At 48.1% G+C, this 25967-nt stretch overlaps 1 protein-coding gene across 9 annotated transcripts in view; it reads left to right on the top strand.

Moving 5' to 3' along the window:
- The window catches only part of NUB1 (negative regulator of ubiquitin like proteins 1), a 1721658-nt gene that overhangs the window by 646158 nt on the left and 1049533 nt on the right, over positions 1-25967 (top strand). For all 9 annotated transcript variants that reach the window (XM_069647724.1, XM_069647720.1, XM_069647723.1 and 6 more), the window contains one exon: positions 3293-3384. In XM_069647724.1, the coding sequence (XP_069503825.1) occupies positions 3293-3384 (92 nt within the window). The remainder of the gene's footprint in view (positions 1-3292; positions 3385-25967) is intronic.

The following is a 25967-nucleotide window of genomic DNA, read 5'->3' as shown; positions in this document are numbered from 1 at the left end:
TGGCTCCCTCAATCATGTTGGACGTTTTTTTGCTTATGATCATGGGATAGAATTTTGATAGCTCAGTCTGTTTGTCTTTCTGGAAGGAGAGAATTGTACTTATTATGCTGCTCATTGTTATTTTCTGTGGCATTAGGATTTGGTGCAGTTTTAGGAGCAGACAGGCTTTTGTTTTTGCATTTCCTTTTCTCATTAGCAATTTTAGGTGCCTTTACTCCCAATCCTTGTTCCTAATTGTTGATATTCAACAGTGCTTTAGATTCCTCATCGAGTTGTTGGAAATCAATGATGGCATCATTATTGGAAATATTACAAAGTTCTTTGCTATAGGAGCTATGATTATCCGTTTTTGTATCTTCGCTTTGTCGTTCATCATTTTTTCTATGTTATTAGAGTTGGTGGCAACCACTTGAGATAGCACCTTCTCCACCATCACCCCCGTGTTCGCGCTCTTCTGGGCCTTTGAGGCTACTACCTTAGCATAAGACTTAATTTCGTTACCAGCCATCCTCAAATCTCCTAACGTTTGTGTAGATTTTACTTCCCCACCTGCCGATTGTTTTGCACTAAACGCAAGAGTGGAGACAGCATCACATGTAAATAGGAGGCCATCTATTCTATTCATTTTCCCCAGAATCTCTGTCAATAGTGCCTTTATGACAGTGATTTCCGAATGAGTCTGCTCATGTCCATTGTCTAGCAGGTTCAATATGCTTGTCATCACGGGGACATTTTCGTCTATAGACGTAGCATCCAACTGAAGGGGAACAACAGGAGTTCCTAATTCATGCTCACACATCCCACACTTATGCAGTAGCGCTCCTGTATCATGCTCGAACAGCCTCATTTGCTCATATGGTTTCCTATTCAATATTTCAGTGGTCGTTGAGCTAGACTTCTGCAAGTAAACACCGCCTATTGATATTTAGTCATTATGTGGAACCGCATGAGCTCCCACTCCAACTGGGGGCACATCAGTCTGTGGTGGCAGCATATTAATATTATCAAGTGGGTTACTGAACATGAAAACATTTTCAACACCAGTCCTCCTCTGCGTGACCGGCGTTGACGGACCGAGGGATAGCCTCATGCCTTTTCCCAGCTCTGCCTCAATCACAGGTGCTAACATTGAAAAATCAGAAATTCGATTTCTAAATGGTTCCACCTCCATTTTCTCAATGTCTCCGTTCGTACACAGTAGATTCCCCATCATCAATCTTATCAACCACAAGAACATCATGTTCAATATCGTTAATCTCATGAAGTGCGAACGTTGTGGGCCGACTCCGGGCATTGCCATGACCATGCACTAATGCAGCTGTATCACTCATTTGGCCAGTTACTGTACCACTACCCGGTCACATAGCGGGTTTATGGGGACTAGCTGGTGAGGTCTATTTTTTTGTACACAATGCCATGCCCACTTCAACTTCATCATCGGAGAGATTCAGCAGTCCTGAATCCTCTTTCCGTATTTTCAGTAGTCATGGTTATTGGAATAGAAGCAGCAGACTGAGTGAAATGTAACTTTCTGCCACTTCTATGACCATTAACTATGATTTAATGATCTAAACCCAATAACTCCCTCTCTTTTCTAAATGTACCAACCGGCAGAATACAGCCTCAATTCATTATATGATAGTAGCTCATTATATGATAGCAGTGGACCAAGGTGTCCCTCCTATGGTACAGCTCTTTTTAAGCCAGGGCACCTAATTCACCACAGGGAGATAAGTAGACAAAGCAAATGGGAATCCCCTCCAAATACTTCCTCAGCTAGCACCATGTAGCCAAGCAAGGAACATTCCCCGCTCCCAGAATGTTCATGTACTGGTAGGAGGTGTTCCAATGGAATAACAAAAATGGGGGAACTACACAATAGGCTAGCCTATCTATATTGTGAAAAACACAATTATACTAGTTAACTGTAGTAAGCCACAACGGAATTAGAAGAGTCTGATACAAAAACGAATGGTTTCACAGTGAGCCATAAATGCAAACAAAATACAGTTTGAATACGTTCACCAAGAAAGAAAGGAAGTTTCTGCAATCATATGGTCAAAATCATCATAATGCCAATCGCCTTTCTTTTGATGCAAAATGCGTTTCACTAAACGCTATAAAGACTCCCCTCCAACCCCCACACCCTAACAGCCCAACAGCCACACTTGCAGCACACTTCCGATGGCGTGCGCAGCGATAATATGGAATGCTGGGAGGAGGTGGGCTGGCCAGGGGGCAGGGCTGAAAGGGAAAGAAATGAGAAAGTACGGCAACCGACTTAAGTCCAGTCAGCTTCAGTAAGAGCAAAAGCACACAGCAGAAAGATGTTTACTTTCAAAGAGATTAAAGTCCAACGAAGCAAAGTGTTTCCACCAGAGTTCTCGTTCTCCTTCTTCTCCTTACAGACGGGCAGGGCAGCAACACTGGTCCAGCGTTTCCCGGCCCAACACCCACACTTGCAGCACACTTCCGATGCTATAGCTTTAGAACATCTTGCTTTGATTGGCTTTTTTTTCTTGGCTGTACAAGAACTCGATTAGCGTAATGTAACGCAGTGATTTGCCTAGAACTCTTATGCAGTTCACATCACCGTTGTCTTTCACACTCAACTTTCGAAATGTGTTGAGCTTGTTATCAAAGACTGGAAATTCTATGTCCTCCATAAATTCTGAGCAGATTCTCCGTCTGGCATTTTTACACTGCTCATCCTGCATCCCTCCCAACCATTGCATTCATTTTGGCAGGTCAAGGTTTATGTTAGTGCACTGTATGTAGTTGCACTGTTTTAGGCTGGGCGGGGGGGAGGTCATAGTTCTTTTCTTCAATAAATAACCTTACCTGTGACAGTTGTGTATGCTCTTTCTATAGTTGTTTTCATTTGTAACATTTTTTGTGTTCAAGGGGCATGAATCTCTCAGAGCAAATCAAATACTTGTGCATGTGCTTCTCTGCTAAGATAAACAAGGAAACAAAATAGCTCCTACAATGGTAAGCAACTTCTCTGTCATTCACCTTCTGAATTCATCTAGGGTAAAGAATATGTCAACTTTGTTGGAGAGGAGATGGGGTTAGGTATTTCTAAGGGGCAACCCTGGGTTCTGTGTCTAATGATTTTCCAATTTTGTCACTAGAACATGTTTTTTCTTAAGCATAAATTGTGGAGTAAAATGGAAATGATGTTGTAAATCTTATATTGAATTTAAATAACAAAACAACCTTTAACAAAAGTAACTTGTTGATAAAATATTACTGCTATTACAATTATAACAATGTTTATTTTGCATTGCAGATGATACAGCGATGGATACAGATGCAGTTCCATATTTAGAAATTACAAATCAAACTGGTCATTCAATCAAGATCCCAAGGGCAGAAAGAAAGGTATGTTCATTTTATGGTGTATTTATTGGTATTGTTAATAGCTTGGATAGATCACTGATCTTTAAATATATTCTCTTTGTGAAGCTGGGGACATGGGACCTATGGTGTTGACACACGTTTTTCAGGTGTAGAATTGTGCCTAGTAGTGTATGTAATGTAACTTGCAAGCAATTATTTTAATGTTTGTTTTCAGTTGAAAATGTCTCTAAAATGCCCCTTGTAATACTACTATGTACAATGGGTTTTGATAATGCCACTGAAAAGTGTCTCTCGGGTATCTCAGTAGATTGCAGTGTGAACATTAAATAGAGCGCATATATTTAAACTCCAAATGATGCATTACTAAGTGGAGCAATGTGCCTAAAGTATCTGGATCACATCATACCTGCTTCAAAAACACTTGAGTGATTACCAGTTGAATATAAAACCTGGTTCGAAGTCTTGTGCAAGCCTTTTGAGGAACATTCCCCACAATACCAAACATCCTACTACACCCCTGTTTGAAAAACGAGATCTACAAGTTCCATCACATTCACCTTTTCCTGTCTGACAGATGTGGGGATGCTTAGAAATCAACTGAAGACCAGCATGAAGCTTTACATTAAGCCAAAAAGATGTTCAATGTGATGAAAGAGTAGATCTAGAAGAAGTGCCAAAATGTTGACATTAGAGCCGGAACATATGGATCCTAATCTGTGTTTGATCCAGTGCTCCAGATAAGATTTTGAGGTGGGAGTATTTTACTTCCTATTTTTAAACTTTGAGAGTAAATGTGATTTCAAGAGAGTAAAAATTACTTTTCTCCTTTGCAAGAGTAAAATGTATGTGTGCAAAACTGCCGACGTGTGTAAAACTGCCGGTGTGTGCAAAACTTGTATGGGAATCATTACCGTGCAGCAACTTTCTACATTGTGACAGAATACCTTTCATTATATTCAAAACTTTTGGGATCCCCCCTACAACTTTGCCCTCACGTTTTAAGTAACCCATAAACTGCTCTTCCTAAGGCCCATAAACTACACTTCCTGTAACCATAACTACAGGGTTGCTATCACAGCCCTGCAATGCGTGTGTCTGTGACTAGGTGTCAAATTGACAATAGGGCAAATGTATTTTCTACATAGAATTATAACCCGAGATAGTCCGCTTTCAAGGATGCAGGTAGCCACATTAACATTTGACCATCCTTTTAGTCCATCAGTCTGGTACAGTCTGACATCCTTGTGAGTGCAGCATTGAATGAAAGTCATAATTTCCTGGAGCCATTACTACCTAATGACATGCCAATGTTAAGATACAACAGTGCAGAGAGGCAAGGACTCCATGCTAAATTCTATACCTACTCTCCTGGTCAAATGGTTAATATAGCACTTTTGGCAAAGTGCTGTACATAGAACATATTTATCACAATTATCACCAAACCGAAGTTGGTACTCCTTTATCAACCTCAAAAGGATGAAAGGCTGAGTAGGCCTTGCCGGGATTCGAACCTGCAACCTACAGATCACGCGCAGATTGCAGCAATGAGCGCTCAACCAGCTGAGCTATCTTATTGGCTAACATCCTTCACAGGTCGGTAAACTGAGTATCCACTGAGGTATAATAATCGCAGCCTATCTGGATTATCACAGAGACAGGTTTTGCTGTGTTTCTATTTCAATTGCAAATGTATCTTTCATTTGTTTGTTTTGAACAGCGCTTGCACTTCCTGGAGAGTCAGGTTTTGGATGTTTTAATTGTAGTCTTGAAGATTTGAGAGGCTATAACACCTGTGATTGGTGTAATGGCAGTCACTCGCCCTTGAGCAAAGACTCTGCTGCCACTGACCATTTATTAATGTACTCCATTGACTGCAAGGTTGAATGGATGTAAACTAGACTGTGCATGCTCACAATTTTACACACTGTTTTATAATTAGGGTGCAAATAAAATGAAAAGTGTAAAAATTGACTGCCTCCACATGATTATGCACACAGCACAAGAATTCTGAAAAATTCAATTGTGCAATACAGGTTTGCTTTCACTGGGGAAAAAAAGGATAATTTGTTACAAAACATTATCAATTCAAAACTTGGTTTTCCATCTTATTAATTATACAATCCTAAAATGCTAAGAAAATATGCACAGGGCTTCTGTTTCCTCCATGAGCATCTACACAAAACACAGAAGAATCGGTTTGTAGTTTCTTTTTTTGAAAGGCTTCCGAGAAATACATTCTGTTTCAGAGGCTTTTCTCCATGGCTTGCAATTACATCCCTGTAGATAAAAATCAAAAGAAGCATTTGAGTGTCTGTCAAGCAACCTTACCTTTGCACCTCCCTCTGCTCTAAACTTGTGCATAAATGTTCACTGGAAAAAGAAGCTGTTGTATTTACAAGATTTTCATGCGTAAAAAGGCCAGGTAAACTGGCCACCAGGGGGCGCGTGGGTGATCTCGCTCATCGTGTGAGCTCTGCGCCCTTAAGCCCCCACTTGTGACCCCCCCACCCCAGAGCCCCAACTTGAGCAAGTGCTGTCTGAATGCTTCCCCTCCATTCTGTAGAAAATCTGGAGCGAATCGGAGCCGCCTTCCCTGAGAAACCAACGGCTGCGTTGGTCCGCCTGGGCTGCAACGTGACAACAACTGAAGACCTGCACGGGGACCCGACAGAGTGCCGGCATGGTTGGCGGTCTTGGCGCGAGGCAGACACTGCTGGTGAAGAGGTACCTGCCCCTGATTGTCCCCTGTTGTTGACCTTCTCCTGGAGACGCCCCCCCCCCCCGATCTGTGCCGGATCCTCCCGGTCGCTGTCTCCCTCCGCGTTGGAGGCGGCGCCGGTGGGGACACTGTGCGGGCCTCCCAGCGCGAGAGGGGCTGGGGGCCGATCTCCTCCTTCAGCTCGAGAGACTGTCCCAGGAGCCCGAACGGGTTGCACTGTGCCGCAAATATCCACAGCTTCGGGTCAACGAGCGAGCGCGTTCCGGAGCTGCTCCCTTCCCTCGCTCCCTAGTCTGGAACACACGCTGCTCGTAAGCAGCTACGGCAAGCACGGGCACTGGGGCCCACGCCGCGGACGCTCATATACCTTTGCAGGCTCACACCTGCTCCTGGAAATCATCGCCGGGCACATCAGGAAAGCCCTGGGCCCATCACTACTCCTGCCCTAGTCAGGGAATCAACGGCGCACATAGCCTCAGATAACTTTATAATCAGTGAGGCTTATAGCCTGCTTCTGAATACCCCCACTTGGAGCCACTGGTGTGGAACTAATAGGTGTGCGCTGTGAGGTGCGCGAGTTGGAGGCACGGCGGCTCTCCCCTTGAACGACCACTGGTACCCTAAAGACGTATGAGGGGGTCGGGAGAGGTCAACTGGAACCTCGTGACTCCCGGTGCAACACAGACCTATAATGAGGTCTACTGTGATCCGCCTGAACTCGCCCTGGCTTCTGAAGAGTGCTGCTGAACAAAGGTCATGGACTGCATATGACGGAGAGAACTTGCTCACTTAAGAGGTGCCCTCCTAGGGTCGAGTGCTTTGAAATACAGGTGTCTGGTAAGACAGGGAGGTCTGTCTGTTGCTAGGGTGAACTGTGAGCTCCATGTACATACAGGTCCCCCACCCTCTCAGGGGGCCCCCAAGATCCCCACACACTGCAATACCCCTTCGGATATTTAACTGGAGGATACTTCCAAGAGAAAGGAGAGAGAAGTGAAGGGAATGGAGTCTTAAAGAGCAGGTGGCTCGCAAGAGTGAAGTGAAGAGCACCAGAAGCGTTGGGGTGCACTCCCAGACTTGGAAGGCCCCCAGCAACCAGAACTGAACTGGCAACATCACATTGATCGCGAGTCTCGGTGAATCCCCCAGACTCTTCTCCTATCCCTTCAAGAGAGGGCTGCACAACTAGCCCCTTAACACAGGGGCACGAACAGTGCCCAACGTGGTCCACCAGGACCTAGGCACCCCACACTTACCTCCAAGTAACATGGTAACCCGGAACACCGCCCATCGTCTGGAATCACTCTGAAACCAAAGGTGTGCAGTGTAGTGCAGAGGGCGGAGCCCCCGGATTAGGGGCGTGTGCCTCCTTTGCCACAAATAGCTACTCAATGAACGCTAAGGTGTAAGTGGCCAGATACGCCCACCCGCCATTCTTACTGGCCTCAGAAACCAGGGTGAGCAGTATAATGGTGTGCATGTAAACGACTACGTACTCTGGACGGACGCGGAGTGACCCGAATGTGAGTCCCGTGCATCCTACCCACGCCAAGTTCGAACCTGAGACAATGAGGCACAGTTCCCAAATATATGCAAGCCAAAATAAAGTTTTTTTTTTTTTAATTTTTTTATTTTTTTATTTTGAAAAATAAACAATACAAACCAAACTTGCAGCATTATTTACAATAAACTTGTGAATTTCAATTAACGCTCATTACTGCTCCCCAAATTCCCCCCCCAAGAGCTTATTTGCATTTCTAGTTCTGTATCCGCTGCGTGTGGCTGGGTATCGCTTCGCGTCCTGTTATTAACATTCTCCAAGCCATCAGGTTACCTACGTCTTCCTCCCCGCAATTGCTGCATGCCTCCTGCCACACCACCGTTTCAGCCTCCCCCCATTTTTGCAAGTCCCGCCACCATACCTCTACCCGTGGATTGTGGCATTGCTTCCAGCCCATGGCTATCCTTCTTTTAGCAAGCACATATGCCAGGTCCCTCAGTTTCCCAAGGTGTTTAGTGTTCCGTGGTCTGGGAAACCCTCCCAATAGGCAGGCCCAGGCCGTATCTATGTTGAGCGGGACCCCTTTATCCGCTAGTTTCCGTGCCACTTCCCCCCAAAAAGCTTCAATCACTGGGCAAGACCAGAACATGTGTGTCATATCAGCGTCTTCCTCATTGCATTTTGGGCATGCTTGTCTTCCTGCGTTTGCAAACTTAGATATTCTCTTCGGGGTCATATAGGCTCTATGCGTTATGTATACCTGTATCTGCTGCAATCTAGCATTTCTGGACACTTTCTTGTGGTATCCCATGGCCCGTTCCCACATTCCATCGGTCATCTGTGCTCCCACCTCCGCTTCCCAGTCCAGCCTCAGATCGGTCAAATCCTTCCCCACCTGGGTCATCACCATCTCATATAGTCTCGAGATCTCGTGCCCTCCCTCCGATATGTCATATATTGTTCCCATTAGAGCGTCTGGTTCTTCCGCCAGTACAGTCTCTGGCCAGGTTTTGCGAATAGTCTGCACTAGCCTAAGATATGTGACATATTGGACTCCATGCAAGCCTGTCTCTTCTCCCAGGTCTTCGAAATCTTTAATAGCCCCTTCTTGCCATATGTCTCCCAATGTGGCCAGCCTAACCGATTCCCAATAGGTCCTGATTATCATCCTGAGCTGGTTGTCTCCCCTAGCCAAGGCAACCAGTGGCGCCTGTGGGGAACACGGGCATGGGTTCTCCATCAGTTGGCATACTCTGTGCCACATCTTCCACCCAAGCAACAGCATACCCGGGCGTTCTTTCATTTCAAGTCTAGGAACCCAGATAATCTCTTAGGTAAAACGGGGTGCAGTCCTGCCCAAACAGCCTAGATTCAGGAGTTTCTTCATCAGAGAACCATTTGGTTACATATTGCAACTGACTGGCCACATAATAGGCCTCAAAGTTCGGCAGCTTAATGCCCCCTCTATCATGGAAGTTCTCTAGCTTCCATTGCGCCACTCTATTGCGAGTGCCGTGCCACAGGAAGTCCCTACACATGCTGTTCAGTTTGACAAAAAACTTTTTGGGTATCAGGTATGGTATATTACTGAAGAAATGTAACAGCCTAGGCAGGACCACCATTTTGAGCATCGCCCCCGTCCCATCATCGCCAGCGGCAGCTTCTCCCAAAACTTCTTATTTGTGCAGATTTTCTTCACAGCCACCTCGGTGTTATGCAAGTGTTCCCCCTCCACAGTATGATACACATCTATTCCAAGGTAGCGGAAGGAATCAGACGCCCAGGGTACGGAGAACACTGTTCCAGAGGGACTCCTATGTAGCTCCCTAATGGGAACATGCTCGATTTTTGGGGGTTCACCGCTATGCCGGACAGTTCTGCATACTTTTCCATGATCTCTAGAATATACTGAAGATTTTCCTCTGGATATTTCAAATACAGTAGCAAATCATCAGCATATAAGGATATTAGGTGTTTCTCTCCCCCTGCTTCAATACCGACCATGTCATATTGTTGTCTGAGGTACACTGCCAGGGGCTCTAGGGCCAGAATGTATAACATCGGGGACCAGGGGCACCCTTGTCTGGTGCCTCTACTGAGTTGCAACCTCTCAGATATCACCGATCCTGTGCGTACTCTGGCCAGTGGTTCATTGTACAACAATTTCGCCCACCTAACATAACCCGGCCCCATCCCGTATTCTTCCAGGGCCGCCAGCAACCATGGCCACCTCACTGAATCAAAAGCTTTGACTGCATCTAGGGACACCACCGCCATTTCCCCATCGCTTCTGTTCCCCTCTTCAATCACCCGGTGGAGTCGCCTGTGGTTGTGGGTTATATTTCTGTTGGGGACATAACCTGTCTGATCCGGGTGTATCAGTTTACTGATGACTCTTCGTAGCCTATTAGCCAGGACCGCCGTCAAAATCTTGCTGTCCTGGTTCAACATTGACAACGGCCTATAGGAGCCGCAGCAATGCCCTGGCTTGTTGGGCTTGGGGAGCGGCACGATCAGTGCTTCTCTGAGCGTGTCCGGTAGCCGACCCTTCTCAAAAGACTCATTAAGCATCTCTAACATAGGGGGGAGTACTTCTGCTTTATATACTTTGTAAAACTCGCCCGGGAATCCGTCCGTACCCGGGGTCTTGCAGGTGGGCAGCTGTTTTACCAACTCCTCTAATTCCTCCAGGGTAATTGGTGCGTCTAGTTCCTCCCTTTCTTCATCACTAATCTTAGGTAATTCCATGTCTTTTAGTGTTTCTCTAATCTCCTCCTGATTGTCCCCTCCTCTGTCCTCATATAATGTTCTATAATAGTCCAAGAATGCCTCGTTGACTCCTTCCTGGGTGTCAACCACCTCCCGTCCTCTCTGGTTATTATCCTAATCGGGGGCCTGGGGGTTTCGCTCTTATATAACCACGCCAACAAGCGGCCAGTTTTATCCCCACCTGCATGTTGCCTCTCAACATACTTTTTGTAGTTAAGGTTGCAGAGCCTTTCCCAAAGCTCTGCACACCTCTGCTGCAACTCGAGTACAAGTTCCGCGTCCCCTCCTGCCCTGTCGCTTTCACGCTCCAGTTTCTCTTCCGCTTCCTCTAGTTCTGTTAGGACCCCACCTTGTAGGCTTTTTGACTTAGCAGTAGCAGCACCCCGCAACACCACCTTAAAGGCCTCCCAGAGTGTACACGCTGAGTCTACGCTGCCTGTGTTCACCTCAAAGTACTGTGAGATTGCATCCCTGATGTCTTCCTTGAAGACTGGGTCTCTGAGCGCCTCAGCCCGGAGGCGACACGTCGGTATCCGCGCCCTGGGGCGACAGTACTGCCAGGTCAGCACCAGAGGCGAGTGGTCCGACAGGACCCTCGCTCTATATTCTATTTGGGTGGTCTCTATCATCACATCTGGCGTGGCAAAAAAATAATTCAGCCTCGTGTGCAGGTGCTGCGGAGCTGAGTATTGCGAGTACTGTGTCTCATTAGGGTGTTTCAGTCTCCAAACATCCGCCAGCCCAAAGTCATCTAATAATGTCTGTAATACCCTGGCCGCCGGGGTGGGCCGATCAATCTTCCCATCAGATCTGTCTGCCTTTGGGTCGAGCACACAGTTAAAGTCCCCTCACCAGATAACCGTTCCCCCCACACACGCGCCCAGATGAGTACATAGGGTTCTAAAATACGTAGCAATGTTTTGGTTGGGGGCATATGTAGTTATAATGCACACCTCTTTATTCTCTACCAGGGCCTTCAATATGACCAACCTACCCTCCGTGTCCACCACCTCTTGTGTGAGTTGGAGCGGAACGTGCGGTGCCACCCAGACCAGCACTCCCCTAGCGTAGGCAGAGTACAGAGAACCCACTACAGTTCCTCTCCACTTCTTCCCCACCAGTTCCAATTTTTGCTGGGTCAGATGTGTTTCCTGCAACAGCGCAATATCAATTCTGTCTTTTTAGGTACATCATAACTTTGTTCCTTTTTAAGTAGCTGTTAAGTCCCCTGACATTCCATGTTACGATCTTAAGGTCTCCCATGGCTCATGAGTGTCTTCCTGCCTCCCATGTAGCGGCTCCCCTTTGCCCACGTGATACAGATGCAGCCCTCCTTTATTGCTTGTAGCTTCTCGTACCAGCTCAAACTCCCCATAACTATGTACACGATAAATCCCCAACTTCCCTCCCCTCGCCCCACCCATCCCTTCCCCAACATCACACACCCCAACTGCTGCCCAGCTCCATCCTCGGAGCTCAGGCACCCCCACATCTAGCCCTGCAGGCACCGAACGATGCACAGAGCTCAGTAGGGTGAAGTCGCCCTAATGGCCACTTAACTAAAACTGTTTTGGGGTAGAGAGAGTCGCTCCGTAAGGCTCCCGTTAAGTCAACATCAACCACAGTGCTTATGATAAATAGTGCAATAGTCTGACCTTCTCTACTGAAGGCTGCGCAAGCGACTATATTCAAGTCCCATGTGCCGCGCCATCTTGCGGCGCCTTCTTCATGAATCACTTATCTCTTCCGAGCTCTTTCTCCGTATGAACTTCTGAGTCCTGGGGACATCCTTGCGCATCGAGCCATCCCATGGCATCCTCCGGGGTCTCAAAAAACAAAGTTTTATGTAAATGAATTACTTTCAATTTCGCCGGATACAGTAACATATATTTGTGGCCCGCCACTCTCATTCTCCGCTTTACTGTCCCAAAGTTCATGCGGCTACGCTGCACAGACAGGGTGTAGTTACGGGTAAGCCGTGATGTTTGCGGCTCCTCGTGTGATCGTTCCTCCCTTACGAAAGTGTTCCAATATCCTCTCCCGGTCACAGTAATTAAGAATTTTGGCGATCACAGGCCTAGGCGGGTTCCCCGGTGGCGGCCTCCTTGTTAGGGCTCTATGTGCCCTTTACACTGCAAATCCTTGGGATAGGGCTCCTCCGGGTATCTCTTGCAGTAGCATGGATTCGATTAATTCCGTGGGATCGTGGCCCTCCAAACCCTCCGGCAGGCCCACGATGCGGATGTTGTTTCGTCTGGCTCGTCCTTCTGCCTCCTCCGCTCTACTCTCCAAGTTGCCCACTCTTTGTATCAGGGCGTGCAGTTCGGCTTTATGTGAGGCGCAATCCGCAGTATTCGGGCTGACTTCCTTCTCTTCTCAAGGGACTCCGTGCGCTCCGCTAAGGCCCTGACATCCTGTCGGAGTAGGTTATGGTCCTCCTGCACCTCTCCGACCTTGAGGTCCAGTGCCGTTTTTAGTTCAGTGACGGCTAGTTGGAGCTTAGATTCCCAGGCCGCCCTTAGGTCCGCAATCACAGCCAGGATTTCTTGGTTGGCGCCCGAAGTCGTCATGCCGCTTGCAGGCAGCTTGTCCCTGCTCTTGGTAATGTCTTGACCTGGGGACGTCTTAGCGAAGTCGTCTAAGGTGGGCTGTTTCGCTTTCGGCCTCACCGTTCTATTCGACATGACCCAGGGGACCTGTGGTTTGCACAAGTGACAAATGTGCGCTCAGTGCGCCCCTTTCGCTAGGTCACCGTGCGGCCTGCATCTTCCTTTGTTGCGGACCTTGGTCGGCCATTTTGTGTCGTCTTTCGTCTCTGGTGCTCCTCATCTCTTCCGCACCGATCTCTGCCGCCGTCCCTCCTGCACCATCTAGAAGTTCACCACGCGTAGCCCAATCATTCACACACCGGCATATGTATTTTCAGCGGTCGACGGCCCGTCTTAAAGCACTTTTTTGCCCGGATCATTGCAGGATCTCGGGAGCTCCTCCAGAACGCGTCCTCCTACATGGCCCTCGTAGCCATGCCCCCAAGCCAAAATAAAGTTATCCACGTATGCTTGCGCTCCCTCCAACCGCACACCCACCACCCCCGAAATGGCGACCGAATCTATGGCACACGGTGAGACAGCAGCCACAAAGCGCGACATAGCAGCCCTTCTCACAGAGATAAAGAACATGGGTGCCAATATAGGGGGCAAGATTGACAAAATCACCCAACGCATAGACAAGATTGAAGACAGACTGGAGGGAATGGAAAATAACCAGGCTTCCATAAGACCCTCTGGAAACACAACTCGAACATAGAATCACGGACCTTGAACGGCGAGAGGAGGAGCACAGACTGAAAATGGATGATTTGGAAAACCGGGCGAGGCGAAACAATCTACGGTTTTTCGGGATCCCGGAACAAGACTGGGAGACGGAGGAAGGCCTAAAAGCAACGCTGCACGACGTCATCAAAATCTTGGCAGCCGATGACGAGATTGACGAACCAAGAACTGAACGGATCCACAGAGCGGGTGGTCCACCAGGAGGCCCGAGATCGGTCCTCGCCCGCTTCCACAGATACCAGGACAAGGCTAAAATTCTTGAGAAGGCGAGGCGCGAGGGTGTGATCACCCTTAACGAGACTAGGTAACCATATATCAAGACCTATCTGCTATGACACTGGCGCTGCAAAGGATGTGCAGCCCTCTGACGAAATGGCTGAAAGAGCGGGACACCCGATACAGGTGGGGATACCCCTTCTTGCTCTCTTTCGAACACGAGGGCACGAGAATTAGATTACAATCGGAGAGGGAGATAAAGGCATGCATATCCGACCTTGTTGATGCCCGTGAACGAGGGGAGGATGGAGACGCCCCCAGGGTCGAAGGGTGTGAGTGGAAACCTCGAGGACCTAAGAGACAGAGGGTTAAAGGGTCGAGAACTTTTTGGTGAGGTAACAATTCCCCGGAGGGGGACAAGTGAACTAAACCAGCAGCAACTATCTTGATATTATTGGTGCATTTTAGCCAGAGGCTGCTGCTGGTCCAATGCAAAGAAGCAATTGTTGATGGCTGTATGTAGTAACTGAAGGGGGGGGTTGGACTGGGGGCTCAGACTAATTTGATGTTTATTTTTGATTAAAGGACCGCGTGACGATGGTCCCTACTGGTGGTTCGTGCTAGTTCAGTGAAGCTAACTGGACATGCTCGGACACCGTCAAATGGGGGGGAGGTGGAGTGAGGGAGGGAAAGTGGGGAGAACACACAATGGGAGGGAGGGTAAACAGGAAATGGAGGTTGGAGAGACTGCAACAGTTTTCTCAATTACTGTCGAGCAGAGGAAAACATCGATGTTGGTTGGGGGCATGAACCACAGGGAATGGATGCTTACGATTATGAATAATCAAATATCACAAATAAATGGCTACCCCTGAAATCCGTACGCGGGACCCCTTGAGAATGGGGACGCTTAATGTCAAGGGGCTTAACTCGCCTACCAAGAGTTCGCTAGTATTAAGGGAATTTCGGAGAGCCAAGATGGACATCCTATTCCTGCAGGAAACCATCCATATGAAGGGAGAGGAGAGTCTTATCCTAGGGAAACGTCTCGGCTTGCAGTTTTGGGGCTCTGGACCATTGCGCAAAGGGGGGTGGGAATCCTTATAAGAAGGGGAATTGACTTTCAAGTCACTAAAACCTGGTCAGACGCGGAAGGGCGAGCCTTATTGGTGGTGGGAACCATCGGGGGCGTGGAGGTAACGATAGCCACGATCTATTCCCCCAATGTAGGGCAACTCAGATTCCTCTCCAGAACCATCCCCAAAATAATGTTGGAGGACACGGGACATGTTGTACTGGGAGGGGACTTCAATCTATGGGCTGACCCCAGTTTGGATCGTAAAGCAGGTAACCCAGCTGTCAACAACGAAATGAGAGGGGACCATATTGATTATGCGGGCATGATGCGGGTTACACGCTGGTTGACGCATGGAGGGAAATGCACCCTGTCGCAAGGGGATACACATTTTACTCTCCCCCACATAATACTTTTACTCGAATAGATTAAGTCTACCTCTCACGGGAACTGTACGACATCGCATCACACTCTGAGATCACCCCAATAACATGGTCCGATCATGACATGGTCACAGTAGCTATACGATGGGAACAATTACCGACCAGGGGAGGGAAATGGTGGTGCAACGAGACCCTGTGGATGGACCCTGTCTTTAGAGAGGAGTTTGAGACGGAGATTAGAGAATATTTCAAAACTAACGACACAGGGGAGATCTCCAAACGGGGAGTGTGCGAAGCGGCCAAAGCAACCTGGAGGGGGTTCCTTATACGGGAGGGGGCGCGGAAGAAAAGGCAGGGGACCCTCATTGAAAATAAGCTTTGGAATGAAATCTGTCGATTGGATAGGGAGGCCAGGGAAGGGGACACCACAGACCTCGATAAGATGCAAGAAGCTAAAATGAAACGGGAGGAACTTCGCCACTTGGAACAAGGTCAGATAACACGCAAATTGCACTTATTAAAACAAAAGTTCTACGAAAAAGGGGATAAAGCTAATGCACTGCTAGCTGCTAGACTCAGGATACAAAGGGCCGAACGAAGGTTAAAAGAAATAACAAATAACACTCCTGTTCAAGGGCAAGACAAACCAACCATACCTGAACTCTTCGCAAACTTTTATGAATCCTTATACTCCTCTGAAACAGACGCAAACTTGCAAGAGATAGATAGCTATCTCGCCGACATCGATCTTCCCAAACTAGCCGAGGAAGACTCGGCCCACCTTGAGTCCTCCATTACGGAAGAGGAAGTACACAAGGCGATCAAAGGGCTAATATTGGGCAAATCCCCGGGGGAGGATAGATATACAGCTGGCTTCTATAAGACCTTCAGCGCCCTCCTAGCCCGATTCCTGGCTGAGTTATTCAATGAGGTCCTGGACTCAGGAACCGCTCCCGACTCCTTTGTCCAAGCAGCCAGAGGTGGGGAGACTCACATGCCCCACCTCATTCACCCCGACCAGGTCGGATTTATAATTGGACGACAAGGGGCAGACACCATGCGGAAAACTCTTCATTTGGTCGCAGCCTCCCAAACCATGAACGAAGAACCCGCATTGCTTTCCTTCGACGCTGAGAAAGCATTCGACGGGGGTTGAATGGGAATTCCTTGCTGCAGTCCTCGGTGCCGTGGGTATAGAACCAAGGTTTAGAAAAGGGATCAAAGCGGTGTACACTGCACCTAAAGCCGCAGTGTCAGTCAATGGGGGTACTCGTGATGGTTTGAGCTAAAACATGGTACCCGACAGGGATGTCCCCTCTCGGCCGTACTCTTTGCCCTTTCTGTAGAGCCTTTGGCACAGAAAATTAGGAAAGACACCCTAGTTCAGGGAATGAGACTGGGCCAGGTGGAATATAAGGTGGCGCTGTATGCTGATGACCTACTTCTCCATGTGATAAACCCCAACACATCCATCCCCAGGGCACTAGGCCTAATAGATGCATACGGCCGCATATCAGGTTTTAAAATCAATAGGTCCAAGTCGATACTTTTCCCCCTACTGGGTTCAATGGAACTGAACAATGAAAGATAGTCTCCCCTAGGCCTTACAATAGAACATGAGAAATTAAAATACTTAGGGATACATGTCACAAGATCGCTCCGTGATCTATACGAGGCCAATTTCCCGGCACATCTCCCAAAGTGGGATATCCCTTTCAAATGCTCCCCATCCAAATGCGCCAATTCTTTACTGAAGTCAAGAAAGCGATCATTAAATTCCTGTGGCAGGGGAAAAAACCAAGAATTGCATACACTAACTTGACGCTGCCCAAAGACAAAGGTGGGGTGGGCCTCCCAGATATTCAGAAATATTTTGAAGCGACCCAGTTACGAATCCTCATTCCCCATCTCTGTGATCAGAAAACACCCCAATGGATTGCCATGGACAATCACTATCTGTCCCCGGTGACAATCTCGGAGTGGCTATGGTTCCCCAGAAGGAGAGTGCTAAAGAAATCTAAAGCACACCCGATGTTTGAAACCATATGGGAAATATGGAGAGAAGGCAGGGACATGAAAAATATCACTACGTGGCCATCGCCGCTAAGTCACCTGTGGTCCCCTGGCATCAATGACCAGATTCCTAACATAGAGAGATTTCAATCCTGGTATGAGGCGGGCCTGGAGAGGGTGGGGCATCTCCTAAAAAATGACTCATTTATCACACTCCCCGAATTGGAGGAGGCACTCGGAACTGGCAAATTATCTGTTTTCCACTTCTGCAAATTAAGGGTGTCCTGACAAAGCCCGAATTGAAGGATAAGTTCGAAAGAGACCTCACCCCATTCGAGACTATATTAGACTCAAGAACTGAAACGAAGGGATTGATTTCGACCCTATATAGAACGCTCAGAGGCAGGGGAGGGATCAACTGAACCGCTTAGACTGAAATGGGAAAAGGACATTGGGGACAGTATTGATCCAGAGATGTGGGACAAAATATGTCGGGCTGCACCTAAAGCTTCGATCTCTTGTCAATTTAAACTGCACGCAATTACTTAACAGATGGCAATATGACCCGTAGAGGCTCTCCAAAACGTACCAATCATCTAGCCCACTATGTTGAAGGGGTTGCGGATCCATTGCGGACTATTGGCACTTGTGGTGGACCTGCCCCCGAATCCAAATCTATTGGAACGAAGTCTTGGGATGGATTAGGGACCTAGATGGGATCCAGAGAATAGCGGACCCCCTCCTAGTACTGTTTGGCTTTGAAAATATTGAGGATGAGTGGAGGAGGGTTACAGATATAGCCGCACCGCTGTTACTAGCCGCGAGAGCTCTCTTGGCCACGAAATGGAAATGTCCCACAGTCCCAACCGAAATTGAATGGGTCAATGTCGCCTCTAACATGTGCACCATACATGGGAAATCCGCACAATGTGATATCCTGTCGATGGAATTCCTTAACAAATACATGCCGGAAAGGACACATTAATACTCATGGGTCCACCAGCCCCATAGCCTCACATTGTGGGAAAGCACCTGATGATGGAAAGTTCGATCCAAGACAACGAAAACCTATGCCAACTCTCCACACAAGGCAGTCCCCAAAACATGTCACATCTAATATGCAACTCACCACGCAACATTAAGCACATTCCTCAGTGGCAGTAGATGGAATCCTGTAGGGTGGTGGGAGGGAAGGGAGGGAAGGGAAAGTGGGGTTTATTGTTGACAACTATTGCTATTTTAAATGAAAGTTACATGAGAACGGACAGTTCATGAAAGCATCACTGAAATGTAGATTCGGACTGTTATTTTTACTTGGTGACAACACCATCTTTTTCTTTTCTGATGCTTGTTTATTCCTAATGGAAATGCTGTAACCTGTTTGACTTAAAATCAAATAAAAACGAATTTAAAAAAAAAGGCCAGGTACGCACCTTATGTCAAGGCCCGTCTGCATCCCTGTTTCACCAAAAGGTTTGATCACAGGAAAATCGCTTCTTTTCCCTGTTCTCTGATTCTCTTTTCTGGCCGTGCCCTTTGGAACCTTATAAAACCAATATAGATAAGCATTACATATGTTCTTATTTGTGAATTGTCTGTAAGCTGTTCTTGGTTGTTACGTATCGTGCACACCCTACAAGGCATATGTTCAACTAGGGGAATTGTCGCTCTTGCACACTTTACCCTCTGATAGTGCTCCAGATATAAAATCCTATTTTCTGTTAATTAGCAACATTACACATTGCCAGCACCTGTGGGATATTGTTGTGAAATCCATCCTCAAAACGTGAAAGTACTACCATGCCAATCGACCCTTCTTCGGGAATCATGGTAAATTGTGCCTGAAGGCCCCTGGGACACATGGGGACGGGGGCGTGGATAAGCACAACAGTGGCCCTCATTACGAGTCCAGCGGTAGCCATGCCGCCAGACCCGTTAACAGTTACCAGCGCCTGGCTTGCCGGTAACACCGGGGTATTACAACCCCCCGCTGCCGGTAAGTCAGGTGCCGGTAACTGTGTTGTTCCCCATTCCCATAGTCCTGTAAGATTCTATGGGAATGGGGACCACTATGAAACTGGCACCGTCAATGACGGAGCCGGTGTTACAGTGTACGGCTGCGGGCGGGTCCGGAAACAACGGTGATGCTAAGCTTACCGACACCATTGTTTCCGGACCAGCAAACTCGTAATGAGGGCCAGTCTCTCAGTATCAATGAGCTGCTTCTTTGTCACACTCTATTCCTCCTGATAATTCTTTGGGGAATACTGTATAAAAGCTTTACACATGGCAATATCTCATTGAAACTGAAGCAGCTGATGAGCTCAGCCCTGTTCCTGCCTGTGCCCAATGTGAAGGTGAACACATCATTGGGTCAGCTTCCTGGGGTGCTTCTACATGTTGCATCCTACTCTGTCCCAGGACCGTGAGAAGACGTGGGTGGTAAATGATAGTTTGCAATTGCTAACCCTGTCCTAGCATCTGTTGCTCTTCCCTGTAACATGAATGTGGGGAGGAGCAGGAACACTGAGCACTCCTCCTCAGCCCCTCAAGCACAGGAATAAGGTGGAGCATAACAGTAGCTCAGCTTGAGTATCTGCTTCTGTATTACCTACTTATCCTAGGTTTTATACACTACTGTTAGGAGATGGGACACAGGCAGCTGCTTAGCTAATCTCATACACTCAGTCACTCCATACCTCTCTGCATTTAAACTATATTCCTATTTGTGTATGTGGTTTGTTTGACAGCCAATTTGATAGTGAGGACCAACAGTAGGGTGGTCAAAGTGGCCAAGGTCCACTCGAGCAAGTGGGTGCTAGGGCCAACAGAGGTATATAGAGGATCCCCAGACCACCCCACTTCATCTCCATGCTAAGGCAGGAGGCAGTCACAAGATAACTCGCATGCACCACAACCCTACCACAACCCCACCCAACACCTCGAAGGGATCTCCCCTCATTTCACCGGGGCTCCTAGAGAGTTATTCCAGGCCACCAGCCAGACACAGACTCCCAGGAACTCCAAATGCTCCCTGTGAAGAAACAGTTGCATTGTGTAGCATTCTCCAGCAAGTGGGGAAATAAATTAGTTTCCTAGTCACCTGTGCTGGAGATGACATTTATTATAATAAATCAGACCAGCACAGACCGCAGGAGTCATGCGGACATAAAATTGCACTTAACGAACAGAGAAGAAAAATAAACTAACATGCATTACCCAATGCGAAAGGGACAAAAAAACTATGATCTCCTGCTAGAATCATATGGGTTACACACTTGCAATTTCCTAGTGATGAAAGCTCCCCCTGCTTACCAAACGCTTTCCTCACTTTTCATTTACATGCTGGGATAAGAGCCAAACCAGATAAATATAGACCATGTCAGCAAAGTCTGAATGGCAGAAAGAGACCCCACATATTGATGAGGCAGTTTTGGAACACAAGATGGTGACACTCTTAAAACAAGCTCTGCCCAGCTCCCTTTCAGCTCACATGACCACAGACACAGGACTCAATCAGAGAATAGACTTTCCTACAGTACACATGTGCAACCCATATCTCGGAACACCACCCAAGGGAAGAATATACCAAACTGTAAAAGCCAGTATGCTCAGTCAGACCGTGTTCAGTGTATGAAAGAGCGGCAAGAAGGTATTGGGAAGAAATTGGTCAGTGAGATGTCTTTGGAGAAATGAGCTGGGAGGAGGTTCTTTGAGGATGCATGGAGTAAGTTACAGTAACGGAATGGTGATGCCACCTGGCGAGAAATATATTAAGGATGGTGGAGGGAGAATGGTATTGTTAGGAGAGGAGTGTTGGAGAAGGTCAGAAAAGTAGACAAGAAATACTGTCTGGGCAGGACGATGCAGAAGAGTTAGAGGGTGAGATAGAGTTGTCAGAACTGAGGAGGAGGAAGGAAATCAGGCTGATCTGGAAGCCAGAGAGATAAGGAAGTTTCTGGTGGACCAGGCTTTTCCAGGGCAAACTTCAGGGGTGGTAGAGAAACGAGTCGGTGCCATTTCACCAGTAGTCAGGAGGGAACACCCCTGATACAAGGACTTTAGGAGAGGGGACGACAAATCCACCTAAGAAAGTGTTGAAGACTCTGGGAGAGTGGCCCTCTGTTGTGAAAGATCTACCGGTGCCTGTGACTTTTAGGAGACCCTCTTGTAAAGACTGTTAGGGGGTGTCTGTACTTCCGCTCTCTATATGGTAGAGGAGAGGCACAGAGGACCCCAGCCAAGATTCTCTATTATTGGTACGTGGTGGAGCAATCAAGGCCTAGCTTCTCAGGAGGTGATGCAGGCTGGTTCTTAAGTACAGTGAAGTCCCCGAACCCCCACAAAGGAATGTCCACACACTGTATTACTGAAAACACAGTCTTTATATAATTATTATTCAAAGGTATGTACACGATCACAATAACGCACTTTGTACTCGGAAGTCAATAATGATAAATATATACAATTCTAAAGTGGTACCACCAATGTTATCGAATCTCATTAAAGTGCATCAACTGTACGGTTAAAATGTCACACAGATCAATAACGAGGAAACCAGCAATAGAGATAGGAAGGAATGCAAGATGGTTGAAACAGTAGGCAGAATGCTGACCCCTATCACTAGGCACAGTTCTGTGTGGAGATCCCCCCCCCACCTGGGCAACCTGTAAATAAAGCTATATAGCACAAGCCTAGTCCATATAATGTTCAATAGTCTTACTTCCTCCTATTAAGGTTTTACCCCCCCAATGTACCTGAAGTAGAGTTCTCCGACGATGCGTCGACCGATCCTTCTTGAGTGACTCCCTTTAAGGTCGTAGCCACGGATCGTCAAGAGGTGTCGAGGAACTCGGCGTTCGGTGTAGGGGAATTGACGGCCCTTCTTGAGTGCCCCCCCTTTAAAGCAGGAGTCACGGGTCGTCGAACGTCCGACGGTGAACAGGTTGAACTACGGCAGTGAAGTGACAGCTTCGTTCCTAGCGGTGCTCGTCGACGACAGAGCGTTGGCGTCCTGCAAGGAAGAGGTGTGCGGGGCACCTCAGTGACGATAGTTCTGGACCGCAAAGAGATGATGAAGAACTGTGGCCCAGCAAGGGTGTCGAGTCATTGGCGTCTCTGTGGTCTTTAGGTGGCGGGAAACCCACCGGTGGAGGCTCCTCGGCGCGTCGACGGTCGGACCTTCTCCAGCGGGAGACAAGCGGGTGACGATGTAGACGAGAGCGTCCGATGATCAATTGAAGTTCTTAGGCAAACGGGCACACGGCGGCTCCGGTCGGAGACGGCGGTCGGAGACAGTGGCTGACAACAGTCCGAGTGCTTCTCCTTGGAGTTCCGCAGCAGGGTCGGTAGCCTGTCGAAGGTCTGTCTACCAGGGAGCGTTGGCAAAGATCAGCTGTGCACGATGGTCCCTCGAAGCTCGGGAAGAGGGCGCCTTACCAGGTCCTCTCTGGGTCAGTCCTTGGAGGCACAGCAGCTTACAGATTGCAAAGGAGAGCATCAGCAATTCTTCTATTCCAGCAGGGCTTCAAGGTCAAGCTTCAGTTACTCGTTGTAGGGGACTTCAGCTTCTGAACACGATTCCTAGCAGTGAGAGGTCACCAGATATACTGTTGATCTAACATTCATTTCGCTGGGTCACACTCAAGCATCCAATCACGACTAAGGACATTCATTCATGCAGGCAGGTAGCCAATCAGGCACACAAGGTATTCAGGCCATTCACTTCTCTCCAGACACTCACAACAAGTTAAGTGTATTGGGACAAGTACCGAGCCATTCAACACTCCAAGCTGCATTCATACCGGTTTCGGGCAGGGGTGTCTCAGCCATTGTGTCAACCACCAGATACTAGACATCCACAACACAGAATGCATATTCGTCACACACTCTATTCACCCAGGTCCCACCCACAGGAGGTACCCACAACATACATCACCGGGAAGGCTCCAGCTAGTCTGGCCGGGCCTTCACAACAACACCATATATGGCGTTTCCACCCAACAGCCAGTCAGGGGGAAGGGACAGAGTCAGGGCTTCCCAGGACTTTGGGAAAACAAGGTAATGGGTAATAGAAGGCAAGAGGCCACAGGGGTCATCTTGTTTTCCATCAGGAATCAACTGATCCCAATGGCCGGGCCGGGGTATCCCAAAATGGAGGATATAAAAAAAGCAGTAAAGGATACGGAGGCCCTGTCCCTCCGATGCATTTCCAGCATCACACCTCTGTTGTTGAAATGCAACTGATATATGCCATGCATCATTGAAAGAAAGCATAGAGGCACTTGTGAAAAAATCTTATGACACAAAGTCAGAGATGAACACCTGAAGAAATATTTAACCATCTGGAACACTAGCAGTAATCAGCAGATGACACACAGATTTGCCATCGCCACAGAGACTCATTGCAGAAGAAACTACTAAGTATAAAAGAAGTGATTGTTTCCAAAAATAGGGCATTTGGTACTAGTCAGGCTTGCTTTATTGCATCTAAGGGACAGCTAGTATGAAGTAAACAGCAGATCATAAGTGAAATGGATCGTAATGCTAGAATGAGGCAAGAAATTAAACATGTCCAAGCGACTTTGGACTTGCAGTCTAAAACTAGCAAACAGATCAGTTTCATGAAGCAGGGGAGATTGTCCCCAATCCCTGAGACTATCCTGACAATCCTTCACAATCCCTGTGAGGGTTATTGAGGCAGCCGGAGGAAGGAAGTTGTCATCTGGAGAGGAGCTTTAGAGGAGATCAGAGAAGGAGAGAACATTTACTGTCTGTAGAGGAGGCCAGAGAAACACTGGAAGCAGAGAGTTTCTGTCATTGAGGAGAGAGGACATAAGACACCTTTGTTAGCCAAAAAAGCCAGGGAGTTTCCGGCAGACAGTCTATCCAAGGAAGACTCCATAGGCAAGGTGCGGAATGAGTGTGCACAACCTCAGAGGGCCAGGGAGGTTGCGATTGGAATACCATGGGGACAAAGAATAAAGCACAGCAAGGTGGTTGGGACTGAGAGCAACCCCCCATTTGTATTTATTTGGCATTTATAGAGTGCTTGACTCCAAAGCGCAGTACAAAAAGGTAACCGTACAATAAAAATGAAGATTGATTCAGTTTACAAACATTTTTAAAGAGATAATTAGCTGGGCCTACGCTGTCTGTCTTTTTCCCCCTGCCCCCAATCAGCAGGACAGCGGCAATGGGGTCGAGCTGCAGCAGGACGAGGAGAACCGGGGGCTGCGCTCCCCCGTGGACCGGAGATATGCCGCCAACAAACCATATTAAGGTGCAGCCAGCACACGGACACACAACGGGCCCCTGCGCTGCTTGGGCACACCCGCTTGGCTAGCCCTTTTCCAAACCCTACATCCACCACTTGGGTGAACACTTGAAGCGGCTGTGCCCAACACTGCACGGGGCTGATCAACCGCGACATGGGGAAGGAAAAGACTAAGCGACAAACACTGCAAATCAAAATTGACCTCTACACCGTGGAGGCCCCTCCACGCCGCGGACCTCAGCCCCCCGGCGACAAGCTTCAGGACCCCCCAATTTCCTTGACAGACCTCATGAGAGCGATTGGGGAATCGAGAACATCGCTGGAACTTAAAATAGGTGACATATCCACCGAGGTGTCCCTTATACGCCAAGACCTCCGCAATCTATCAGCCAGGGTAGGTGAGGCGGAACAGAGTGTCGGACACAGAAGACACGGTGCACCGCTTGGAGCAACAACTTGCCGCGATCACCCAAAAAATTGCCCAACTGGAAATACCGTGCTAAGGACAGCGAAGGGAGAGCGCGGCGCAATAACCTCAGGATCCTCGGAATACCGGAGAAGTAGGAAGGCCCCAGCGCTGAACTGTTCCTGGAGGATTGGCTAACACATGTCTTCGCCCCCAAAAAACTATCCAAATTCTTCTCCATAGAAAGGGCGCACAGAGTCCCCACCGGCCCACCTACCCGGGCGCCCCGCCTAGAACGATAATCGCACGCCTGCTGAACTACCGTGATCGAGATGCGATCCTACAAATGGCAAGGGCCTCCGGCCCGATTACATACAACGGCTATAGGGTCGGGTTCTACCCCGACTAAACTAAGGAAGTCGAAAAGGCCCGCCAATCTTTTGACTCGGTCAAGAAGAAACTTCAGTCGCTTTCTATCAAATATGCTTTATTTTTCCTGGCATCGCTCAAAGTCCACTATGAGGGCAGCACTCATCTATTTTACACTCCCAAAGAAGCATGGGACTGGCTGGAAACCCAAGTTCTCACGGATTCCAGAACGAGCGTCCCCTCGATCTCCGGCCAATGCAGACAACGACATGACGGGGACCCCCACGGAAAAGGGTAAGGCCCACGCAGTGGGGGGGACTAATCTGCAACGTATTAACATGGAAGCGCTCACCTACCCGCTGCCGCTCCTAATGCGGCGCGGGCGTTATCCCAGTCAGGGTTATCCCGAGGAAGTTTACCAAGTTATAAGTTTGTTTGGGCGACAGGTGCTCCCAGTTGGGGGAGGGGGGAGTACAGAGTGGGGGGGCGTTTTGGGGACCTAAGGAACCATGGGACAAGAAGCCTTGAAGCCGACAAACGTAGGC

Source organism: Ambystoma mexicanum, chromosome 2q, assembly GCF_040938575.1.
Source record: "Ambystoma mexicanum isolate Mex_15411 chromosome 2q, UKY_AmexF1_1, whole genome shotgun sequence".
NCBI classification, from domain to species: domain Eukaryota; kingdom Metazoa; phylum Chordata; class Amphibia; order Caudata; family Ambystomatidae; genus Ambystoma; species Ambystoma mexicanum.
Note: the sequence above shows the minus strand (reverse complement) of the source record. Positions and strands in the feature narration are given on the sequence as shown.